This window comes from Lontra canadensis, unplaced genomic scaffold, assembly GCF_010015895.1.
Source record: "Lontra canadensis isolate GAN:19392208 unplaced genomic scaffold, GSC_riverotter_1.0 scaffold6, whole genome shotgun sequence".
Taxonomy (NCBI): Eukaryota; Metazoa; Chordata; class Mammalia; order Carnivora; family Mustelidae; genus Lontra; species Lontra canadensis.
Window position 1 is genome coordinate 2,350,487 of NW_022631000.1, and position 25,001 is coordinate 2,375,487.

The 25,001-nt window shown below is 36.3% G+C and overlaps 1 protein-coding gene across 5 annotated transcripts in view; it reads right to left on the reverse strand.

The window, feature by feature from the left end:
• The window catches only part of ABI3BP (ABI family member 3 binding protein), a 245,382-nt gene that overhangs the window by 104,881 nt on the left and 115,500 nt on the right, over positions 1 to 25,001 (reverse strand). For 3 of the 5 annotated variants that reach the window (XM_032852058.1, XM_032852061.1, XM_032852060.1), the window contains exons 10-21: positions 23,518 to 23,595; positions 21,631 to 21,705; positions 20,829 to 20,903; positions 20,136 to 20,207; positions 19,378 to 19,452; positions 10,244 to 10,309; positions 9,006 to 9,080; positions 8,384 to 8,458; positions 7,443 to 7,517; positions 6,456 to 6,527; positions 5,488 to 5,562; positions 357 to 392 (exon numbers count right to left, since the gene is read on the reverse strand). In XM_032852058.1, the coding sequence (XP_032707949.1) occupies positions 357 to 392; positions 5,488 to 5,562; positions 6,456 to 6,527; positions 7,443 to 7,517; positions 8,384 to 8,458; positions 9,006 to 9,080; positions 10,244 to 10,309; positions 19,378 to 19,452; positions 20,136 to 20,207; positions 20,829 to 20,903; positions 21,631 to 21,705; positions 23,518 to 23,595 (849 nt within the window). The remainder of the gene's footprint in view (positions 1 to 356; positions 393 to 5,487; positions 5,563 to 6,455; positions 6,528 to 7,442; positions 7,518 to 8,383; positions 8,459 to 9,005; positions 9,081 to 10,243; positions 10,310 to 19,377; positions 19,453 to 20,135; positions 20,208 to 20,828; positions 20,904 to 21,630; positions 21,706 to 23,517; positions 23,596 to 25,001) is intronic. The other 2 variants (XM_032852059.1, XM_032852062.1) reach the window with 2 other exon arrangements.

Below are 25,001 nucleotides of genomic sequence, written 5' to 3' on the forward strand. Positions count from 1 at the left end.
GTGTATGTTTAACAAGAACATGAGAAAGACACCTTTAAGGAGCCACTAGGGATACAAATTAAACTTTATTTCGCCCAAGATTCAAAAGGAATTTTTCATTTAGCATTAAAAACTTTACAAGTTAACAGCATGTACAGAAAAGTTTTGAATTCAGAAATTATTTCAAGGAATGCTTTCTAAAAATGAGATACAGTTTATAAAACTGAAGAATTTTTTTTTCTCTGCAAGTAAGAGCAAAGAACACAGACACACAAAGGGATATCAGTGGATGAATCTATTAATGTGAGCCTATTACTAAAGATACCAACAGACAGGAAAAGAGGAAACAAAGCTCATTTGCTCCATAACTGCATTACCTAATGTCGAAGGTTTTGTTTCCAGAGTTCCAGGTGCTAGGAGTACATGAAAACCATCAGGAAGGAATCAAAATCAAAGGAAAAATGATAAAACCTTTAGATATGAAAATTCTTGATTTCTAATTACCAAGTTGAGTGATTATATATAAATAGTGAAACTTTAATCCATGTGAGATAGTCCTTTTTTATTCAAATAGATTCCTGTGTTTTTAGACAAAATGAAAAAAAATGTAGCCTTGTCAGTTAAGTTTGGAAGGAGAAATGGAAATAAACAAACGAAGGCATGGTTCTCAGGAAGACATGAATGCCCTAAAGTGACCAACAGTTTGTGTTATGAAGGAAAATATGGGTAATTGGCCAGGATGGCACCAGCAAAATACATTTCTTGCTCTTCTGAAGAAAAAGAAGCTATAAATATTGGGGTTAGTTTTTCTATTTCTCTTAATGAATTGCCCAGTGACACATTAGGATATTTAGATCTGGAAAGATCCTACTACTTTTCAAGAAAATCTGTGAATGTTAGAGTTTTGAAAATAAGATAAACACCTCTGAATGTGAAAACACAAAAATGTCTACAAAAAGAGGAATGCCAAGGTCCTCCACTGGAAACAACTAGGTTAAAACAAGCTTGGGACACAGTGCTCAAATATAAGGAGGACGACAGAGCATGTGTTCAATCAAAATCGGCATGGCTTCTAGAGCCTCTGCTTAGTTAAGCAAAAACAGAGTGTATCATCTGACCATATGGCTGAAATGAAGACCTGAAGGACAAGTTTTTAAAAAGCCCAAGGTAAGGACAAAATTGAACATAAAGGGTCCTAAGGAAGAGGTTTCTTTTTCACTCATCAAAGGAAACTTCATTAATAGAGTTAACTGTGTTGACTGTAGTTGGTGGTTGACTAGAGTTGACTGTGATGGTGGTAGAGTCTGAGGTTCTGGGGCTGCAATAAAATAATTATTATCAAAGGTGATGCTAAAGATCACCATTTAAGACAGAAAAATTAAATGTCCTTTACTCTAAAAGCTGTTCTCTCACTGGTGAACAATCAGGTTCTATGGCTTACTACACTAAAGATCACTCCACATCCTTTCCACAAACCACAATAAAAGTAAAAATTGAGAATTCTGGTTTTTGTTGATTTTTAGCTATTTTCTCCACTACCTAATATTCTGAAGATTCTTTCTAGTGCCTGAGGAGATACAGCTTTAAGGTAAGGTCAGGGTAGCCTCTCAAAAGCTGGCCAGAGTGTCCCATCACCTGCCAATTTGTTTTCAGTTAGGATGGTCAGATTCGTCCAAGGAAGTAGGAAGAGGCAAGAGACCCAACAGACTATAGCCAGGTCTGAGATCTGTTAGTTTTGGGTGATTTTTCAGCCTGGCTGGATCTGATATTCTTTCACCAAAAAAAAAAAAAAAAAAAAAAGGAATTGAATATATGGTCTAAAAAGGTAAAAGGGGCCTTGATGGTTCATATAGTTCCTCATATTTACTAGTATTTATTACTGGTGAACAAATTGGTTTACATATGAAATTTATTCCATTCTTGTTAGCAAATCAAAGAAGTCAAAAAGTAATCTCAGATTTCATCAAACACTGAACAAATTAAATAACAATATTATTTAAATATTCTGAAAGATAACAATCCTTCTAATGTTTTTCAAATTGGCAGTAAGTAAATGATACTTTGTGCTGAATATAGTTTGGTTACAATATCTGTTTGTGCTTTTAAAAAGATTATCCAATAGATTTCTTATTCTACAGAACAAAAAGAATTCTTTTCTTTCAAGAAGAAAATAAAAAAGGAACTCAATCTCCAAAACAGAAAAAAGTGAAGATTCTTTGTCATTTTTTTCCTACAGAAAAATTAATTAACATGGCACCCACCAACCAGCTTAAAAGAATTTAAATCATTTTGTCAGTTATATTCTTTAGACTACATTTACCAGGATGATGTTTCTGGACTAGGGGCCGTGGAAGGATTTGGAGAAGTAGATAGAGACTCTATAGTATCTAAAATATAGAAAATACAACAAAAAATTTTGCAGGTAGAAAATTTTCATTTATTCTGAAAGCAATGTATAATAGATACAAGGTGTTATGGAAAGGTGGCATTGTTCATTAGCATGTCTGTGGCCCAAAAAAAAAAAAATTTTTTTTCATTTCTCAAGAACTTATCCAGAAATAGATTAAAACAGATAAACTGCAAAGCCGAAGTGATATATCAGACTGAAGTACACATAGCAAGGCAAAAATTGTGTTTGTGTCTGTGTGTTTGTGTGTGTGTGTGTATGTAAGAAAGAAAGAGAGCGAAAAATAGAGAGAGGGTGGGAGGAGTCTGGGTGTCTCGGATTCTACAGGACATAGGCTAATTAAATAGTACATTAATACATTAAATATAATAACTGTCAAAAAAGTCCATATCTGAAAATAGGAAACAAAAATTCTTTTTGAAATTTTGAGGATGTAATTCATGTCTTAATTTCTACCCAGTTGCCTTCTTAAACTGTGAAAAACTAAAATTTGCTACTTGTAGCATCTTTCAGAATTTACAAAGATTAAAAAATGTGGTCTTATGAATTTTATAAACAAAAATCTGTATTTTTGAGTTCCTCACTGAAATGGAAACCAAATAGGTATGGAGGCCCTCAATTAAGCGTCTAATTCACCTGTACCTAGAAATACTAATGTCAGGGTTTATGAAAAGTAAGTACATCTTCTGACAAGATTTCCTCTAATTTACAATTTTAAGGTATTATGGGTAAAGGAATAAAAATGTTAAGTGTCATGCAAATAACTACACCACTCACCTCAGCACAAAAGAAAAATACACCTGGCTCCCAGATTTGTGACTAACAATGAGAAAAATTTATACTTCTATCCACTGTGTCAGAGAACTGTGTTAAAAAAAAAACAACACCTATAATTAGAGGTCTCTCTCTCTCTCTTTCCAGTCTGTTAAAAGCCTGAAGAGCCAAATGTCACCACTATCTTAAAGATTAACTGTGAAGGAAACACTTCTCGCTGGACGAGGCAGACAAGTTGGGACATGGTACATGGTGGGATTTTCAAGAAAGCAGTGCATTATGCTTATAAAACAAGCCAAACCCAATGTGGGTTTTTACTCGTTAGTGTAACCACAAAGGAAAACCAAAGGAAAAGCAAGCAATCTGCAGGGAAAGTGAGATGGAAAAATTGCAGCATGTGAGGAGAGGGCTGGGGAAGGCAATGAATCACTCAAATAAAAAAAGTTTTGGTGGTTTATTTGCTCTCCTGAACCTTGGCTAGTGACAGAAATCTTCCACAGAGCTATAATGGTGGCCCACCCTCAAGTAAAAGTAAATACATTTTAAAAAGCTAGAACCCAAGCACCGTTTTGCAGAGATCCATTACTCTGTGTTGCCTCAGACCACTGGTGGTCAACTTAAGTGGATGTAAATGTAGGTGCAGATTCTGAAGTCCTAATACTTGATATGAGGGGGGAAAGTGAGGCTTTTCTTAGGTGATGAGAAAGTAGAAATCAGAGGAATATAAAACTCATTGGCTTCCAAATAATTTGCCACATGTTAAAAGAAAATGTCGAATCGAAGAAGTCTCTTTGCTCGAAGAGCTTAGAATAAGAACACATCCTCTCCCCTTACTTGTATGAGTGAATTTCTTATAAATCATTCTTTAGAAACCAATGAAATTACTAATGTAACTATGTTTAAACTCTTAAGAACATCCGAAGGCTTTTTTGTCTTTTCAAATTTTATCTTGTAATAACAGAAATACTTAGATTAGAGAGACATTTATTTAAATTTGGTGTTCTAAACACACGGTGATATTTTTCCAATCTGCTAGATAATAACCTTCTCTTCAAAGTACAGCATAATAGTTATAACCTTATTCCAAAGCCCTCTAAGCATGATTTTTAAACAAATTTAAACAAATTAAGCCCTTCTCTCATATAGCTGTCAAAGTTCTTTGATTTAAACTGTTAGAGCTCTTGAGTTTCATTAGCTATACTTCTTTCTCCAAATAACCCCTCTGGGTAAGAGTGAAACTTCATTCCATTTCTCTGACTTGGAGACCTCACCCATGGTCACAGCATCAACTACACTCCCTTTGCCTAATCCCTAATTTCCTCCAGTCTGACACCTACACCTGGAAATCTCACTGCCTCTTTAAAGGGAGTCTTGAGAATTCTTTTTTCTGAGCAATTACATTTTTCTTCCTTGCCCATTTCACTGCAAAAAAATAAATCATGCCCATTTATGTAGAAAATCGTTTGTTTTAATGATTGTACTTTGTGAACACCCATTAGTGAAAAATCCATAGAACGTGACAGTGAGAAAAACCCTGAAGATAAATTTAAAATTTGGAGGAAAATGATTTGTATTGACAGACTTCCTGAGTATAAGGGGATACCTAGAAGTCAACATTTAAACTGCTGTATAGACTCTGGATAAACAGAAAAAAAAAAAAAAAAAAAAAAAAAAAGAAAGAAAACTTGGTCATTCGGTATGTCCTGCCATCTAAAGGCAGGGGAATATCTCTGTTATTAATTACATAAATGCAATAACCTTGCCCTGCAAAAGAGCCTTCTTCTCTTCAGCAAAACACCATTATTACGCCTGAGAAATAAACAAAAGTCAGTATTCAGAAATCAGTTTCATTTCAGAAAGTAAATCATGGAGCATTGGGAAAATCCCACTCTTTCCAATCTTGCAGCTGGAGAACGAGAAGTCCTAAAACAAGGGCAGAGTTTTTAGGGGCTGGAAACACTTCCCCCCTTTCAGGCTGAAAAGCTATTCAGTGTGATCAGAATTCCAGTCCACTCTGATATTGGAAATTATTTCGTAGTCCTAGACAAGGGAGTCCTCAATCACTCCCTTCATTCTATTTCTGTATTTTCTCTGTGATGATCATGAACAGAATGATCCACCCAAAAGCACAGGGCAACACTATGATAATATCAGAGGGGCTGGATATAATGAGATCATTGCATTTCATTTTTGCACTTTCTGTGGAAAAATTGTATCAAATAACAAAATACAAATCAGAAGTTCTTGCTCCAAAGAGTGACATGAAACAATTTTTTAATCCTACTATTGGAATTGGAAAAAAAAAAAAAAAAGGTTTGGGTAATTACCAGGTTTGGTGGGTGTCCCTTCTGGGGTGAGAGGAATTTTAGGTTTCAAAGAAATAAATGGTGTTTTACTGGGAGCTGGAAAAGTAAAGAAAATAATTGAAAAATCAATATTTAAGCATTTCAGTGTCTAAAACCTCAAAAGAAAAACCTATACTTTAAGTGGAATGAATGCATCATCTTAGACATTTTTTGGAAATATTCCATTGAAAGAATGGAATATTCTTTCGATATTATTGAAATATTAAAATTTCAATAATTTCAACTGAAAATTGAAATTTTCACAGACAAGTCAAAATGTCTGTGAAGACATTTTCACAGACAAGTATTTAACAGGAAACAGTGATAAATTTGTATCTGATTCAGAAAAAGCATTTCAAGAGTATATTTGAACAGAAACAGCATTGTTACAAATAGCCACAATAACTACACAAAGGAAATTATTCTAATCCATTATTTAAAAAAAAATCAGTATAATAATTTTGTACCCTTACTTCATATTTCTCAGTCATATCCAAGACTTTAGGCATGTTTTAAAATGAATAATCACTGATAGGTAAAATGCCATGGTCTATAGTACAAAGAAATTCTACTAACATCATAATAGACTACTATTCCTCCAAAAGAAGTCTGAATTTGAACTTGAGGGCCTCCCTCAAAAAAAAAAAAAAATGGAGTACTGTGTCTAAGACTCCACTTCACATACAATGGTGGATGGAAGAGGAGAAGGTAGCAGTGGTTTGCCAGCTTTCCATGGTACAGGATAATATATGGATGCTGAGTTCACATGTGCTGGCTATGAGGCCAACTATTGAAAATCACAAAAGCCACCAAGCTGTTGTACTTTATGAGATTCTCAGTACTGTTAAAATGACCTAATTAGAAGAGAGACTGAGACATTACACAAAAGCTAAGGCATTGAATTTTCATGTCAAAATGAAGTAAGCCATCTACCAAGGACATATCATTACCCAGTGTTGTCTGTGTAGATTCAGGGATTTTAGGAATTTTAGGTGTAACTGTTCCAGGACTTGTGGTTCTTTCTGGTGATGGAAAGGAAAAAAAAAAAATTAAGATTCCTAGAGGCAATAAAAAGATAGCATCCCACGAAGAACCGAATGACCCTTTGAAATCCTGCCATATTTAGCTGTCAGTGTTTACAAATACAGTGAGTACAAGTTTTGGGAAAGAATTTATAAGTTCAGTCATAGTAGTAAACACTATAAAAAACTGTATTTATTCTACCACAGAATAAGCAAAAACTTGATTTGTTGAGCATGATTCTGAGTGTGTTATCTGACAATGAAAAAATTACCTCCAGGGAAGCTAGCTGTACCATGCAAATTCTGTGCTATAACGTATGCTTACATTGTTCCCTCCGCCTTCAAATTTGTCTGAACCCTGCACATATTTAGAGACTTACATCCTCAACTCTTTCTTTTTTCTGAGCTTCCACACAAGTATTATAGCCTCATAAGCAGATTGTATAGTTTCATGTTGATTCTCACTCTTTATGCTCTATGATCTCTCTAAGATGATAAGCAACTGGACAGAGGGAATCATGGTCTCTCCTGTGAGCCACAGCCCCAGTTCAAAGCTGAAAATACTGTTGGCACACAAAATAAGAACTGTCAGCCTAATAAACACCTAAATATCCATACATACCAAGGAAACAAATTTCACTATAAATCTTACTTTCTAACACAGTGACATTAGTACCTGCTTCTGGGTTTATACCAAAATTCACATGTACGAACATCACTGAAATAATTTTAAATTATGTAGTATTGAAAATTGATTGGTTATTTTGATTTATTCATCTTCACTTAATTTCAAATTTTGTAAAGACCCATAGACATTTAACCTATAGAATCACATAACCTCTTTTTATGATAAGGAGATGGACACTCTCTATTTGGAATTAAATATCCTGAGAGGTTAAAGAGGCAGTTATTTACCAGGTTTGGTTCTTGGTGTTTTGGGCCTGACGCGTCGTTTAGGTGTAGAAGGGATAGACGTAGTTTGCTGGGCAGCTGAAAGAAGATTTAATACAGCTTTGATAAATAATATTTTGCAGGAACCAATCAGGTTATAACTGTAAATTTGTAAACTTCTTGAATACAAGAACTACTTTTTATTTCTTTGTATCTCCAGAATGCCCAGCACTGTGCTTTCTACACAGTAGGGGTTCAATAAATGTGGTGTTTTGGGGCCAAAATGAATTAACTGTCCATATAAAAACCAAAGGTACATTGTTGAGCTAAATGTACTGGGAAGTGGGCACTCTTAAGGGATTTAAGAACACAAGGTAGAGTTAAGAACTCAAAAGATAATTTACTGAACAATAGGGGAGAAGCACAAACATTTGAGATTTAGAGAATCGAAGTTCAGAACTGCTTTAATTCTGTAGCTCATGACTAACCTCAGCAAGAGTTAATGAACTTCATTATTCAAATAATTTTCTATAATAGCATATAGATTGTGTTACTTCTCTTACCCATCTTTCCTCATTGCAGAGCCTACATGGTGCTCTTTATATTTAAACTACATTGAGAAAAATACTCTGACCAGGTGGTATTGATTTGGGCTAAATAGAAGGAATATATTATAAAATAATTATCATCTGTAATTCCATTGCAACTTTCTGGTAAGCAAAGTGGAAAGGATTACAGAAAGAAAATAATTCTTAAAATACATGGACACCAAGATTATGGAAATCCTTTGAGAATTATCACAAGGCAGTCCAACAGATAACCCAGTTTCTGGAAGAATTTCATGACAGAGAATGAAAGGGAATGTTTACTATGAAAATACTCTGGAAGTCCAACAAAACTGATTCTTTTCTTGACACTTTATCTGTTCTTTCAAAGTACACAACCATAAAAATGTCATTAGTTACCAGGTGTTGTAGGTGGCATTTCAGGACTTGTAAAGATTTCCAATTTTTGAGGAACAAATGGTGTTTCACTTGGAGCTGAAAATACAAACACCCCACCCACCAAGTAATTCCAGTTAAAATGTGGTATTTTAGGAGTTTTAACATGCTTTTAGATGGTATTGCAAAGCACATGCTATACCTACATGACTAAGAATGAAAAATGCATATAGTCTTGAAAGCTGGTAGGTGAAATAATGATTTAAAGAAGAGAAAAGATCAGAATGACAACTTTTCAGTGGCAGACTTCGGGCAGGGTCAACGCATGGAAGAGAGGTGATACAGGCCACAAACACATGAATGAGATGGGATGATATGGATGATGAAGAGGTCCATGCAATTTTCAAAGCTTTTCATTCCTTTAAGGATGGAAAAAAATGATCTATTATAGTTCAAGAGAGAGAGAGAGAAGGCCCCAAATGCAACATAAGATGCCTGCATTACAAGAAAAAAAAATACATTCAGAAGTAAAAATGAAATAAATGATTAGATGTGATGGAATGAAATGGTCACTTGGAAGAATGGCATTCAAATGGATTTTCTTTTGATGGAAAACAAAGTAGGATTTTTCTGTTAAAAACATTACCCAGTGTTGCCCTTGGCTGTTCAATAGTTCTAGAAGTTTTAGGTGGGACAGAATCCAGAAATGGATCACTTGTTGCTGTTGGAATAAATGTCAACATTTATAAAAGCAGAAGGCCCCAAGTATAAAATACAAATTCATGAGTAACAAATTATGCCTCATATGGGAAAAAGTATCAAGAACAGTTGAAAGAGAGTGGACCAACATTTTTAAACTAGTGATTCATTAGGAGCGGAAGAGGAACTCACTTTTAAAAAAACATACATACTTTAAACATTAAAAACCATGATAAAAACAATGTTGCATATATTTAACTTGTTTTCAACTGGTTTTTCTGGTTTCTCACTTTTGTTTCTTAACTACTAGCTGAGTTCACTCAGCATTCTATTTCATTTTTCCCCCTTATTTTCTGTTGCTATTCAAAATTATTTACCTTTATCATGGCACAAAAAATGCTATGATGAGGCTAAATATACAAAAAATATCAGATATATAGCTATGTCTAGCAGAGACCAGTCCTATTTACTCTGAATCTCTCACAGTACCTAGTTTAGTAGATGCTTAATGAACACTTGCTAGAGGGAACTGTTAGATTGAGTTAAACTCATCTGTAGAAGGATCAGTAAATGAATGTCAAAGATTAGACCCAACTGGACTTCCACAGACGAATGACATGATGGCTCTAGAACAGGATTTCTCACCTCAGCACCATAGCCCTTTAGGACTGGATAATTCCTTGTTGCGGGTGGGGGGTCCTGTAGGGAGGCTGTCCTGTATATTTGCAGGGGTTTGGCAGTATCCCTGGTCTCCCTCCACTAGATGTCAGTACCACCTTCCCCAGTTGTGACAATGAACAATATCTTTGGCTGTTGCCAAATGCCTAGAGAAAAGTCTTCTGCTTTTGAGAACCACTGCTCTACAGAAAGCTCTCTAAGAATCTAAAACTTTTTTGGAATGATATTGATAATAGAGCAATAGGGCCATTTCATGACTTTGGCTCAGTAGCAACCAAATCTATCTGCATCTCCCACACGTGGCAGAACTTATTACTGATAGTGATAAAGAGATAATGGCTCAACAGAGAAATGGGTGGGATACATCTCCCGGACACAGACTGCCACATTCCCCTGCAGAGCTCCGAAGAGTGTGCTTCCTCCCTCTGCAAAATTAAAGCGGGAACTAGGTATAATGCTGTCAGAATGGTCTGGCATCCAAAGAAATCCCTGAGAAGCTGGATATACCTGTGTGGGGTTCTGACATTTCAGGCTCATCTGATGTTGCAGGGCTTGAGAAAACATCATAAGTGGCTTTTAAAAAGAAAAGGTAAAACAAAAGAGAAGATGTTAATTTTGATGAATTTTAAAAGATTTCATGACATAATTTAATGCTGGTTACAAGGGAGTCTCATGTAGACGCTAGTGAGTTTTAGCTTTGGGCTACTTGTCTTGTCACTAATGCATAAGCAATCACTGAGGCTTGCCTCCAGTCTCCCTCACCGCCCCCCACCCCTGCCCCGAACTAAAGGCTTTTCCCCAGTGAACCTGGACACTGGTCTTAAGGGTGATGTGTGCATAGTGCTATGTATTTATAATGAAGTGGTACCAGCTCTAAATCAAAGAGCTTCAAAGAGTATAAACATATATGAGCCAGAAGCAATTTGAGGAGAGATTTCCAAAGAAGGAAAAAGCGGTCACATTAAAGCTTTTTGCACCAAGTCTACTGCTTGGTCTTTCTACCTAGTGAAAGTTACCATCATGGAATCTTATGTTGGGACCGCACTTTTCAATTTGCATAGTAATTTCTCACCGATTGGCTTATTTAATTAACCCTCTCAACATCCCTGAGAAACAGGTGAGGTAGGCATCATCCTCACTTTCTAGATAATGGGGTGCTTTCTCCATTTCCTAGACAACAAAGGTGACATTCACAGTGGTGAAGACATTTGCAGGTGGTCCCACACTGGGACTGTCAAGCTCAGCATATTTTCCATCCCATTAACAGGGCCAGAAAGAGCAGAGTTAAGACCCGGCCTTTCCTCTTGCACCACACCTCCTGCCTCTTTACCTAGAAGCAGCTTTCTTTCTATATTCCTTGTAGTCCTTCTACAGTCTAGGTGGATTTCAGGATCAATTTCACACACTATGTAAAATAAAGCGAGCAGGGTGACCTTAAAAATAACAGTTGATTTTAACAAAGGAATACACTTCATGTCCATGTAAGCACAGAATCTGTAAGCAAGAACAGCATCAAAATAAAAATGCTCTCTTTTCTGCACAAGGAGCTGTCACTAAGAGAATGAGAGGTGTACACAAAGCATTAATTGTTATGAGGTAGATGTTACTTTCCTTCCCCATTCAGAATGGCTATATGGAAATTGACAGGAAAATTTACTCAGTAGTTAACTTGTAGTTCAGTGACATTGTAGTGATTTTGAGCTAGTGCTAGTTGAAGGTTTAAGAAAGATAATATCACGCTGTGGGACACACTCTAAGACAGAGAGGCCGTTCATACTGCACCACACACGAAAGAAGCAGGACACAGATTTCATTTTGTGAAGGGGAATCTACTCCTTTGCAAAATCTTCAAAAAATGGAAAGAACATTATGAGTCATGCAAACGTTCTAAGAGAAGATCTATTACATTGTGATGCAAGGTTTTCTTGTGTTTAGCTACAATTTTAAACGGTCAGATAAGAACAACTGACTTTTTTTTGGAAGATTTATTTATTTGACAGAAAGAGGGCATGAGTGGGGGGCGGTACAGAGGGAGAGGCAGAAGCAGGCTCCCCAGCACCCCAGAATCGTGACCTGAGCCAAAGGCAGCTGCTTAACTGGCTGAGTCACCCAGGCACCCCAAGAATGATTGACCTTTTAAAGGACAAAAATTCTGGCAGTTGCTGATCTGAGACTTGCTTTAAGCCAATTTCAAGTCATGGATCTAGCAAAGTCAGCTCTGATTCTAAACAAGTTTGGAAAACTTTACCAACTTGTATTTCAACTTCTCATACCAGAAATTATGACTAAATAGTTTGACTTTTATTTATATTGGTGCTTGCTTTTGAAAAAGGCAACTGTCTATTACACGAAGTCCCACATTTCCCCTATTATCTAGTAACACTGAACCAGCTTTCTTTGATTCTGTACTTTTTGTCCCAAGAGGTATTTATTCGCCCTCTTTCTACTTTCATTCTGGAGGTTCCAAGCCAGGCTGCCATCTTCCCTCATGTTATTCCTAGAAGGCGTATAGTAGAGAAAGAAACTGTCTTTCCAGCATCTGATGGCCATTGTGGCTCATGTTGGGAACTTCCCAAATGTCAGGGACCTCTAACTTCCAAACATTTTTTCAAATATACTTAAGACTAAAATAACACATCTGCCAGGAGGCTTGGTCCCAGCTATTTCCATTTCTGGAGTTCCTGAGAGTTGAGTAAGTTAAGAACAAGAGAGCTAACTATTCACAGACACCGCTTGCTAGTAGTTTTATACTCTTTGGGCAGCTTTGAGAGACACACTATCATCTCCCTTGGCTCATGGGTTGAACATGTTTTTATGACTTTGGAGTATAGATGTTTGAGGAAAGAACAGTGTCAGAAATGGAGTTCCCGAAAAATCAACAGTTCTTGATTTTGTTACAAAATTCCTATACAGTCTGCGTTGGTGGTATAGTGGTGAGCATAGCTGCCTTCCAAAATTACTATACATGTATTTCTGTACCAGAATAAAATATATGAAATGGTTAGACATCCCTGGCTTTTTACAATGCTACTCCAGCTATGAAAGTGATAGATAGCTAAGAGTTCAAAGCAAACCTTTCTATTTGTTGGACACTCTACATGCTATGATGCATTAGGCAAACACCTTCTATCACCAATGTTTACTTCAGTGGATGAAATGCTCCTATGTGACATTAAGCAGATTCTCTCATCTTGTATTCACAGAACAGAAATTGGACCAAAAGTTGCAGAACCAATCTAATGCAAGTAAAATAGGCAGTTCAATTCAAAGGTTAGAAAAAGAAATTATTTTTTTTAAAGATTTTATTTATTTATTTGACAGACAGAGATCACAAGTAGGCATAGAGGGAGGCAGGAGGGGGGGAAGCAGGCTCCCCGCTGAGCAGAGAGCCCGATGCAGGGCTCGATACCAGGACTCTGGGATCACGACCTGAGCCGAAGGCAGAGGCTTTAACCCACTGAACCACCCAAGCACCCCAAGAAAAAGCAATTATTAACTTTCTTTAAAAAAAAATAGTAATGACTAATAACCAGATTTTACTTTTGTATTTTTCAGAAAAAGCAGTGGTATGAAATAAGGCATAGTATCATTTTCTTATTTGCTCACAATTTTCTAAAACCACACTGCTAGTTTATGTGTTGTTGGTTGCTTTAGTTTTTAAAAACTGATTAGATGCAAATTCTATCATAAAAATGCTCTGGTATTGCTCTGGAAACATATGATGGCACACAGATAAGGCATTTCCAATTACCAAGAATTTATCAATGTATTTTATTCAAATTCCATGAATATTGGTAACCATGTGAAAGACTTTCCTTTTTAAACAAATTCTTAGATGAAAGATCTCATTAGGACAGGGATTACATCAGTCATGTTCATTAGGCACCCCAAGGTTTATTTTGCCCAAGAGTCTGGTACATGGTAGAGACTTAATAAAATTAAAAGAAATAATCATTCTATTAATTAACAGAATTAATAGAGTTGACCTGCAAGATGGCCATTATAGTGAAAAAATAATAGTGGGTTTGACAGCTGGGTAGTTTATGTTCTTGGTGGGGACAAATGAAAATAAATGAATAGGCCCTTTTAATTATCTTATGATACACATACGTGTACACACAGATCTCTTCCTCTACTACACAATTAATTACCTGCCACATGCTTATGTGGCCATCCCCTGCCATGGAAATAGAATCTAAGAACATATACGAAGGAGCAATGGGAAAATACTACAGGCTATCAATAAACAGCTAGATGAGAAAAGCATTTAGGAACACCACACACAGAGTTCTCAGGACTGTTGAACTAAATAAATAATGCTTTCCTCAGTTCGTGGAAACATAAAATACCTCTCTGGTTGGCCTTGAAATTTGTGAAAACAGTGCCTACAAGAAAATGTTCCTGAAGCAAAACCAAACACTGATGCTGTAAATCTCAAAGTAAATCTGTAAACCATCTGCTGCCCTTGAATCCTATTTTCTGACTCTCAGAGCATCAACACCACCACTCATCCCTACTTTGCTCCCTCTCTAGGGCTTCAGCTAGCTGGGTGGGCCAGATCCCGTGCTCATCATCATCTCACAGGGAGGCTGCAGGGTCCAAATGCAGAGAGTTCCATCTCTTTTCAGCCACTCCAAGCAAACCACCTGTGGCCACAACATTCCAACCATTATACCACTCCTAGGGGGTGCTGGTCATTCAGCTTTCAGGTCTTTAAATGATTTTGAGAGCTGAAGTGCATATTGTAATTTCCTGAAGTTCTACAAAGTACAGAAAATAACTAGTGGATTCCCAAAGTGGATTCGAATGAAGAGACTGAGGCTGACTGTCTCCAGTTTGGACTCTCTTGTCAAGGGGAGCCTTTAAAGAGAACTGTTAGCTGTTCAAGGGGAAGAAATTATGTCAGAAGAAGGAGTCATCTTAGCACTCATTCACAGTACATTTGGAGGGAAAAATCAGTTAGTCTGGATATGTTAGGGAAAGAACAGGCAGGAGAATTTTCTGAGGATGAAAGTAAACATGTCGAATCATCTTGGGTTATAAAAAGAAACCATTTTCTTTGTTTGAATTGGGCTTTAAATCTCTCCTGAGACTAAGTCTTCTTAAGGGGATGATCAAGGAAGTTAAAGAGGCTTAACACTGATGACATTATGAAGCCAGAAACGAAAAGCCGATTTCCACCCTCCCCCTCCAATGATATAAAGGCCGTTAGAAATCATGCATGTGCCCCAGCTGTGGGATGATATAGACACAGCATTTATGCTGCTTCTCCCATCTCTGATGCCCATGGAAAAACACAACTTGTTGGTCATGCATCATTTTACTCCCTGAGCCTAGAAAGGGTCCAGAGTTTATAGAATGATTCAGGCTGTGACTCTAACACAACAGTGTGGCTCTGTGATACTTTCTTGCCATGGGAATAGGACATCAGACCATTCCATGAGGAGCAGGGTCTCTTTATATAACAATGCACAAATCCTTTCCATTCCTCATAAAAAACATTCAAACAAGTGAAATGAAGACTCAAGAATCATTATATGTGAGCTTAGAGTCTTTTTATTTTCTTTCTTCCTTCTTCTTCCTTCATTCCTTTCTTTTTGGTACTTTGTTGTTATTGTATTATTATTACTATTGGATGTCTGCAGCAATTCAGGAAGGTTGGCATGGACAGTGTGGTGGGAAGAGGATGCATTCATTCCAAGAGTCCATTGTATTAAGGAAAAGATTATAGGGCATCTCTCATGTACTGTGAATCTGTGAATTAGATTTAGTGATTTACACACTATTTTCTTTTTACACATTAGTTCTAAGACATAACAACCCAATGAAAAAATGTACATATGGAAACTGAGGCTCTAAGAGGTTAAATCACTTGTCAATAGTCACATAACCACTAGACAGTTGAGTTAGTTATTAATCCAGCTTTGTCTCACTCTGTAGTTCAAAGATTAGTGATCGCATTTGCAATAAGATTGAACTTCAGAAACTGTACAACCTTTCTACAGACCACTTAATGTCTCTTAAAATTCTAGAAGGCACCTGGACCTAATAACATTTAATTAACTCTGTTGGGAAGCTGTTCAACAAAAAATTTCAAAGCAAGCTGTATGACATTGTTTCACTCTTAACTTGGAATGCTTTGTTAAAGAGAAGCTTAGGAAAAAAATGAATGAGGATCTTGTTTTGCTCCTCTACCCATTCAGGGACGAGCCTCTCACTTACCTCCTTAAAAGAAAATGATAGCTCCCTTTACTTCCACGGACTTTGGGAGGATTAATATGATGGTATACATGCAACCCTTTGAATCTCTTAATAGAAAACAAATACTAATTTGTCCAAATACAAGACTATATTATTCCAGTGAAGAGATAAATCCAACAAGTACATGCACATGCATGCAAATGCATAATTCTTTGTGGTGAGTGGAAGCTACTGAGAGCTCTTCTAGAACTCACTCTAGAGTAACACAGAAATCAAAGTCAACTGGTCACTTACCAATAGAACTTAAGACTCTTCTATTGCATCATCAGAAAAATGTACTTTTCTGAACCATTGTAACAAGCACTTAAGTATCTCTAAAATGTGGCCAACTTCCTTTTAACATAGAACTTATTTTAAGAAGTAAATATTCCAGGGGCACCTGGGTGGCTCATTTGGTTAACTCTTCATTTTGGCTCAGGTTGTGATCTCAGGGTTGAGGGATCCTCACTCATCACAGAATCTGCTTATCCCTCTTCTTCTGTTCCTCCCCCCTATTCATGCACAATTTCTCTCTCTCTCAAATAAACAAAATCTTTTAAAAAATCTTTAAAGAAGTGTATATTGTGGTGTATAATTATAAATTATAATTATAAAGCAGGTTTTTTTAAATCATCTCCTTTCTAAACTTTAAGAAAAATTGGATTTGCCAAGGGAATTAAAAAAAAATCAATCAATCCTACTTAAACATACTTTAGAGAGGGCTTAATACAAAATAGAATTCCAAATAATAAGATCACAAAATGCAGCACTAATGAAATATTAGGGCAAATGAGCTGAAAGTGGGGAAGAGTATGTTTGATGACTACACGTCTCAGATTTTCTGGGATACTCCAAATGCCAAATACCCTGTCCTACTCTTTCTTTCATCAACTATTGAAATGATCTAGGGATTTCAATAATCAGCATGCAAGTTAGAATTTCCATACAGCTTTTTATATCCAAAAGTAACATTGACATCTTTTTGAGAGCATGCATTCTGACGATTTGATACAAATATGAACTAAATGTGGAAAACACAAATCAAGCAAGTGCTGAAGGAAAAGGAGTTTTACAAGAGGTGTTGATAAATCACACTTAATGGCTGATAAAGAGAAAAGCAGTTCCTGGCATCCAGGAGCTGGCCTGGCACCCACAGCTAGGCTACGGTGTTCTGCTGAGCATCAACAATTGGAATGGACACCAACTTCACACAAGACCACCTGGTGACCAAGATGGATCAAGATAAAATCCATACCACTCTGTGATTGTGTTGAACACAAATGCATGAACACAAAAATTTCTGTCCCCACATTCTGGTTAATATGAATTTACCAAGTACAACTTTGCTTCACTCTGTTCTTCACTTCTAGTTAAGGATTAAGGTATTCAGTTATAGAATTACTCCCACTTTTTGGCAGTAGCCATTCCAGAGCCATTCCTTCCACATCCTATACAATAAATCCTTTCTAGCACCCTCTTACCAAGAGGTCCCACTGTTTCTCATGTTCTGCATTCCCTATTGTTGCAATAAGTAAAACACCTAACTTTGTTCAAAAACATGTGTGATTCTAATGGTCTTTGGCCAATGGGAATTGATACAGTAAGTATAGGTGCACTGTATCCCAACAAAGAAAGCAAAATGTTTTCATTTTGTTCATTCATACCAGCTACAATATATCATTTCTTCAAAGGATACAACAACTAAGAATGGGACCAATGGTTTTATGGACCAGCCTTCCAATACTATCTCTACCTCTCTTCTTAATTCCAAAAATAATCACATTAGGAAACCATGGTGAGTAAACGGAAAGTAAAGTAATTATATACACTGAAACGAAATAGGAAATAGGAACTTAGTACATGTATAAATTCACATAAAATCAATCACAAGAAATAGGAAAGGCTGCAATGAATGGAAGGATGGTATGAATATATCAATATATCCAATCAAAATGGAATGTGATGGAAGGATGGCATGAATATATCAATATATCCAATCACAATATTAAATTTGAATTTAATTCAAATTAAAATAAGTTTTAATTTGAAATTTAACATGAAAGAAGATGTCACAGAACCTTTATTTAAGAGATAGACACATTGTGGGCATTAGTAGAAACAAGAGCTACTTAATCACCCACTTTGAGAAACTAATCTTATACTGACCGGAGGACTCTCACACTATAATTTACCACATTTGATGATTCTTACCTACACTGTGTGAAATAGTATTGACTAGTGATAAGGTAGTGCTTCTCAAACTTTACTGATCATACTAATTACCTGGAAATCTTGTTTAAAGAGCAGATCCTGATTCAAAAAGATTTGGAGTAGACCCCAAGATTCTGCCTTTTTAACAAGCTCCCCAGGGATGCCAATGCTTCTGGTCTAAGGATCATACTAAGTAGCAGAAGTATAAAATTTAAATGTTGTGAGGGAAGGCTAGGAAGTTTCTAGAGCCAATGCTCATGCCTGAAATCATTACCTACTGAACTGTTACAGCTCATGACAAGCCCCAACACTTCATCCAAAGGGGATTGGCAGTCAATAGTTACAAGCTCTCTGGCAGCCTAAGGTTGCTCTGGCCATAGCGAGGTAACTGGATAATGCAAGTGCTTCCTGCAGCATTAGCCACTATTCATACTCTGTCAGAGAAAGACCAGAATATTCCTTTTCTGGAATCGAAGGCAAAAGGAACCTTTCCTTTATTAAGATCTTTAATCTCCTCGATCTTTGTCTCTTTGGAACCCTACAATCCTCACTTCCCAACATATCTCCTCACTACCCAAAGCTTAGTTCGATTCAGGTTTTATATATAGCTCATGTCTTAGGCATTAACACTTCATAAATGGTTTCCTTGAGGAGGTTTTGGTCAGTTCACTCTTGAATAATTATAGACACCAAAAAACCTATATTCTGCTCAAGGGAAACCTAACTTACCCTATGCCCTCAAGGTTAATAACCCAAAAGCTGAGAGATGAAATGGAACTAAGAGTTCATCTACTTTACTTTGCTTTTTGAGCTGTAATCAGCTCACAATAATGTGAAACATTATGCTGATAATACTAATTCAGACCCATGATATGCTATTTTTGATACTGTTCTCAATGTCATAAAAGATGTCTCTAGAATATCCATGAGCCAAATCACAGTTCTTCTTCTAGCCACAATTCACATTATCTATCAGACATCAAAATACAGATTTTTAAAACAAAAATAAAACTATTTTGTGTTTGCATTGAGAAAAACATGACATTCCTCTAAGCATCAAGAATGGATTATAGCTTTACCATTTACTACAAGTATTTTGATAATCAACTAGGGAACCTATAAAAATAAATACAAGAGCAGTTATTCAATATTGTTGGTCCCATCTATTATTTAACAAAGAATAAAATTACCAGTTCGAGGTGAGAGAAGTTTGGAATCTTCTGATGTTTTACTTGTAGGCACAATCCATGGCTTTCCACTTGAAGCTACAGCAAAAAGAAATGGAATTCACTGAGGTTTCTTTGTTTGTTTTTGTTTTGTCTGGTTTTGTTTGGAGAAGAGAAAGGGACAGAAATAGGTTGTCGGTATGGTTAAGTGGCTACCAGAAGCTTGCAATAAAAACAAGTGCTAATCCAATCCAAATTTATTTTATATCAAGAAATCAATATGCATCTATCCAGAGATCATTTGATTAGTGATCAGAAAGAGACCAGATTTGGGGGGTGCCTGGGTGGCACTGTCAGTTAAGCACCCAACTCCTGGTTTTGGCTCGGGCCTAATCTCAGGGTCCCGATATCCAGCTCTTCCTCAGGCTTCCCCACTCAGTGCCTCCTGCTTGAGTTTCCCTCTCTCTCTTCCTTGCCCCTCCCCCACCCTGCCTACCCTGTGTGCATGCATGCTCACACAGGCACTCTCTCTCTCACTGAAATAAATCTTTAAAAAAAAGAGAGAGACCAGAGTTCAGTGTCATGCTTTCAGCATTTTTTCAGGATAAACCCCAAACCTGTATAAAATTAACATACTGATGATTGTTACAGTATCTGTAGAAAATGTAATGAGACAAATAGACTTTTTTTCTGTTTGTTTTAAAATCAACCCCTTGTTTGGCTGAGTTAATTAAGCCATCACTACCCCTATCTTAATGCCAGCTTTAAGGTGCTGCTATTACCCAGAGTGCCCTCAGGTTTCTCAAAGGGGAAGGGTGTGTTTGCCTGAGGAAATTCTGGAAGCCTTTTCGGAGCTGCAATGAAACACATAACAAATGTTATAACCTGAGGTACAAGTAAGAGAAAAGAGATTTTTCAAAATCTCAAGCTTGCAAAAACAGAAAAACAAACACAAAAAAGCAAATTATTCATGTCAAGTAAGGTACTGTTAGTAGTATTTCTTACTCTTGTGGTTTTGATGCTGGATACTATAATAGTGCTTCTATTTCTATTTTTTATAATCAAGCTACTAAATTGGAGGAATTTGTGTTCTTCTTTTCACCCTAACTACTGTCTTAATTTCCTTAGTCTTGCATATGTGTGCCCTTACATATATTTCATTTTAACTCAAATCAAGCAGCAAACACATCTGAACTAAAAAAAGTCCATCGAATAAAAAGAATCAAATAGAATATCAGAATGTGACCACCAAAAAGAAAAAACACCAAATTATTTGTCATAAAGATTCTGTAGGATCCTAAATTGTAAAATATAACGGTTAAAGGCTTGATGTTGGGGATCTTATTGTTCTAGAAACCATATGTCTCTTCTTTCTTATGAGGAGATACATTTGAATGAATAAGCCTAAGGATTTCTTTAAAGCATGAATAAAACTTCCAAGGCAATAACAAGCTGCAATGTTGAGTAATTTTTACCTAGAGTGCTCAGGGGCAATTCAAACCTAGGTATTAGAATAGTTTGCAGGATTTCCGGCGTCCTTTCGCTGAGAACTAAAATAAAGAAGAATTCAGTCAGCAACTCCTTGAGGCAGGATTTGACATTGTGGCTCACACTTAATCATGGGAAGCATGCTCATAACACAGTGTACACAAGGCAGCTGATGCCTTTCATGGAAACATCTGGCTCCCCCAGGAAAAGCTTCACATAGCTATTAAAATGTGAAGGTATAGTTTCAGAGGGCATGACGTGGCATGGGAGATCAACATCACAAGTACACAACAAAAGACATGCTGCTCCTTTTCTTCAGCAAAAGACAACAAAGCAAGACTCTCTTGGGCTAGGAAGCAGCTAACTTGCATGACATGAAATTCTTATTAAAAAGCAGGACACTTTTGGGGATTCTCCTCAAGTTTAGTGCAAAGAAGCCTCAGGAAGCCTATTGAAACAGAAAGCACAGACACAGTCAAGACTTCCAGGTTTCCCCAACCCCTCCAAGATTTGTGGGTTAAAAGGCTGGCATTCTCGTTTTTTTCTATACATCCCAAGAGACCAGTAAAAGGTGTGTGTAGTCGGCATCTAGCATCCCAAGCTGCCTAGAATATCAGTCACCAGGATCAAGGCATGTTGTTAACTCTGTAACGGAATTGGCCCAAGAAATGGATGAATAACAACTGCCAATAAAGGGGGGAAATAAAAGGAATGGGGGAACTAAGGCACTGGGGTTACTTTTTGTTTTTGTGAGTATTGGGAGTTAAGAAAAAAAAAAGTTAAAATTACCTAGTGTTTTTTCTGAAAAGTCTAGTGCACTAGACACAGTGGGTTTCGTGGTCCTTGGCATTGACTCTGGCGTCACTGGAAGGTAAAAAAGGACTTTACAAATTCAGGTAAAATAATGAAGCAACCAAAGATCATAAGGTGCTTTTGTTGCCCTTTAGAATTAGTAACTGACACTTAAATTGACCAATTCTTTTCAAGTTAATTAAGGACTCCCTGGCTTGCCCCAGATGCCTGAGCTGATACTTCTTCCAATGCTGCCTTGCTGAGTTTGGTCCACTTTCCCTGTGTTCCAAAAAGCACAGTGAGCTGACCTTGGTGAAAGCACTTATTAATCATAATTTTTTTCCTTGTCTTTTTCTTTCTTATTATCTCCAGGGCTCAGCACAATGTCTTGGGTATAGTCAGCAAGCATATGACAAATATTAAATGAATTAATAAATGGGCAAATTAAAGAATGACCCAAGGCAGGAAAGTTTATTGATAACTATTACATTAAAGATTTCTCTCTTCCAAACGGCAGTCAGAATTCAAAGCTTGGAACTGGATTATAATTACGGTAAGGAATCAAACGCTCAGCTGCGAGACACAAAATAAACACAACACTGAATAATCAGGTATAGTGTTTGCCTAAGTGTTTCTGGATAGGAAAATTCTGAAGAAGGTTTGGCTGAGAACAAAGAAATCTGTAGACTCTCCCGTCAGATGCTGTGCCAAGGGAGGAAAGTATAATGGGAAAAATGGGTTGGATCTTTGGGGCAGAAAAGAACTTGGAGTCATCTACTGGGTCATTCCTATGTTTTTCTTGGTGCCAACAAATTATATTGAAATTAGAAAAATTACCTAGGAATTGTGTTTGAATAGAATATTCTAGCACCTTAGATAGTTTGTACCTTTGTCCTAACACCCATGAAGGTGGGGAATGGAAGGTCCATCTTCCATGTAGATAGGAGCCGAGACTTCCTACTCTGTCAGAAATAGTCCTACTTGGATAGGTTTCTTGAGATCAACTTATTCTATTTCCCCACCAATCTTTATCTTTTCTGGAACAGTTATGAATCCAAGAGTTTAGTGCAAAGTAAATAATCACTGATATTTCAACTTATGACAGTTTTGTGGATTAAAACATTCACTTTAGATTGAAGATGTTTTGCTAAATGTGGATTTGGGGAAATTCTGGCCAAATGTTTGTTTTACTAGGCCCTGGATGAGGTGGTACTGCTCTGGCAAAAACTTTGTGATTCAGAGAGTAACATGTCCACAGTGGGCCGGACTTAGGCAGTTCATTCAAAGAAGAAATGCTGAATGTTTGTTAGTAAAGGTTGATAAACTATGGGGAAAATGTATCCCACATTTATTCTTTAAAGGATTTTCACTGAACTATAATATATTTCTTTATAGTAGGATTATTAATCTTCTATAGATTAATCTTCCATAGAACAATTAATCTAATTGTCCTAAATGATTCTAGGGCACTTTCACAGTTATCATGCTAATGGGTTTCAAAGGAATTATGGCATTTTGCTAAACTGACCACTTGTGAAAGAAATGGAAAATGAGCTCATATCTTCATATGAAAGGAAAGCACATGAACCATAGTATTACATTCTAGTATAAAAATATCCTAAACATTGAGGGGACAACTTTCATTTAGTGTGAAAAATACAGCTTCCATATTATATATTGGGTCATATGATTCCATAGTTCCTTCTGCATCAGCTGTTTTTCCAAATGTTAAATTAAGGATCTACAATCTCTTATTGTTTGTGCTTATGATGAAAATTAATCTCCTAGTGGTCCTTCACCAGAAAAAAGTATAAGCTCATCAACCATTTATCATTTCTCAAAATATTTATTCTCTCGAAGCTAACAACATAGGGATCTCATTACCTGTTATGGCTCGTGCTGGGATTTTTTCTACCTCTGGTGTTTTAGATTCAGCAGGTAATGCCAACGTTTCATTCTTAGCTAAGAAGTCAGAGAACAATCAATCACCTCACTTCTTCATAACACAGTGCCCAAATAGAATTCATTCAAAACATCAAGTAACAGATTATTTCAAAAAAATCAATTTTGCTCTTAATTATTCCCACCAGGCAGTCAATAAATTTATTGTGCATTTCCACCAGGGATTCTTCAGAATTCCATCTCATGAACTCTAGGTACTTCTTTAAGATTTAAATTGGCATTGGGATGAAGAAAAAAAAAAAAACACAACATAACTTAAAGACAATTATAAAGTCATCCCTTTCACAACAATAATAGAAGCAAATCAGTTTTCAGTCTATATTATAGAAGTCTACGATAGATTTTTCCATAGAGCTGATTATTTTTGGGAGTGTTTTAAGATGCTAGACACAGGTGTCACAGGTGTTACTGTGTTTGCCATATCTAATGGTCACAGGTGTATTTTGAATTCATGTGTACATGAAGTTGTACAGCATTTTTGCCCAACAGAAATGTTAAATACATTGTTCAAATTAATTGAGCAGAGCATAAAGAGAAGGGACTCTCTGAAATAACTAAAAAACTAGTCCAGTAGAAATTTATGGTGATTTCCATTCTTAAAATATCTAAATTTAATCAACATTTTTTCTGTTGTAGTCACAGCTTTTGTTTAGAACCATCGTGATTGTTAGCATAGGAAAAAAAATTCAGATTACAGATTTTTATGAACGTTGGTCCTGTTATTTTCAAAGTGTACCATGGGAAGTGTTTTTTTGTTTGTTTTGTTTTGTTTTTTAAGTGTGAGATTATAAGGTTTTCCTTAGTGCTCTCCTTCAGGGTCCTCTTCTCTCTTAAGAAATCTTTGTTAATCCTATCCTTCCTGTGTAACAGCCTGCATTCTCAGTTGTTTCCTTGGCTGACTAGGTCTATTTATTTATTTTAACCTACAGATCCTATATTTTATTTTTTTTATTAGTGATTTTTGTGTTACTGATCTGACCTTTTTCTTTTTGAATCCTCTTTTATTTTTTACTTTTTTTTTTTGAATTTTATTTGTTATTTATTTTCAAGTTTTTAGTTAGTTTACAATTAGTTAACATATAGTGTAATATGAGTTCCAGGTGTACAGTTTAGAGATTCAACACTTATTTATTATTTTTTAAATTTTTTTTATTGTGCTATGTTAGTCACCATGCAGTATATCATTAGTTTTTGATGTAAGGTTCCATGATTCATTGTTTGCATATAACACCCAGTGCTCCATGTAATACATGCCCTCCTTAATACCCATTACTGAGCTATGCCATTCCTCTATACCCTTCCCTTCTAAACTCTTCAATGGAATATTAGTCAGCCATCAGAAAGGATGAATACCCAACTTTTTGCACCAACTTGGATGGGACTGGAAGAGATTATGCTAAATGAAA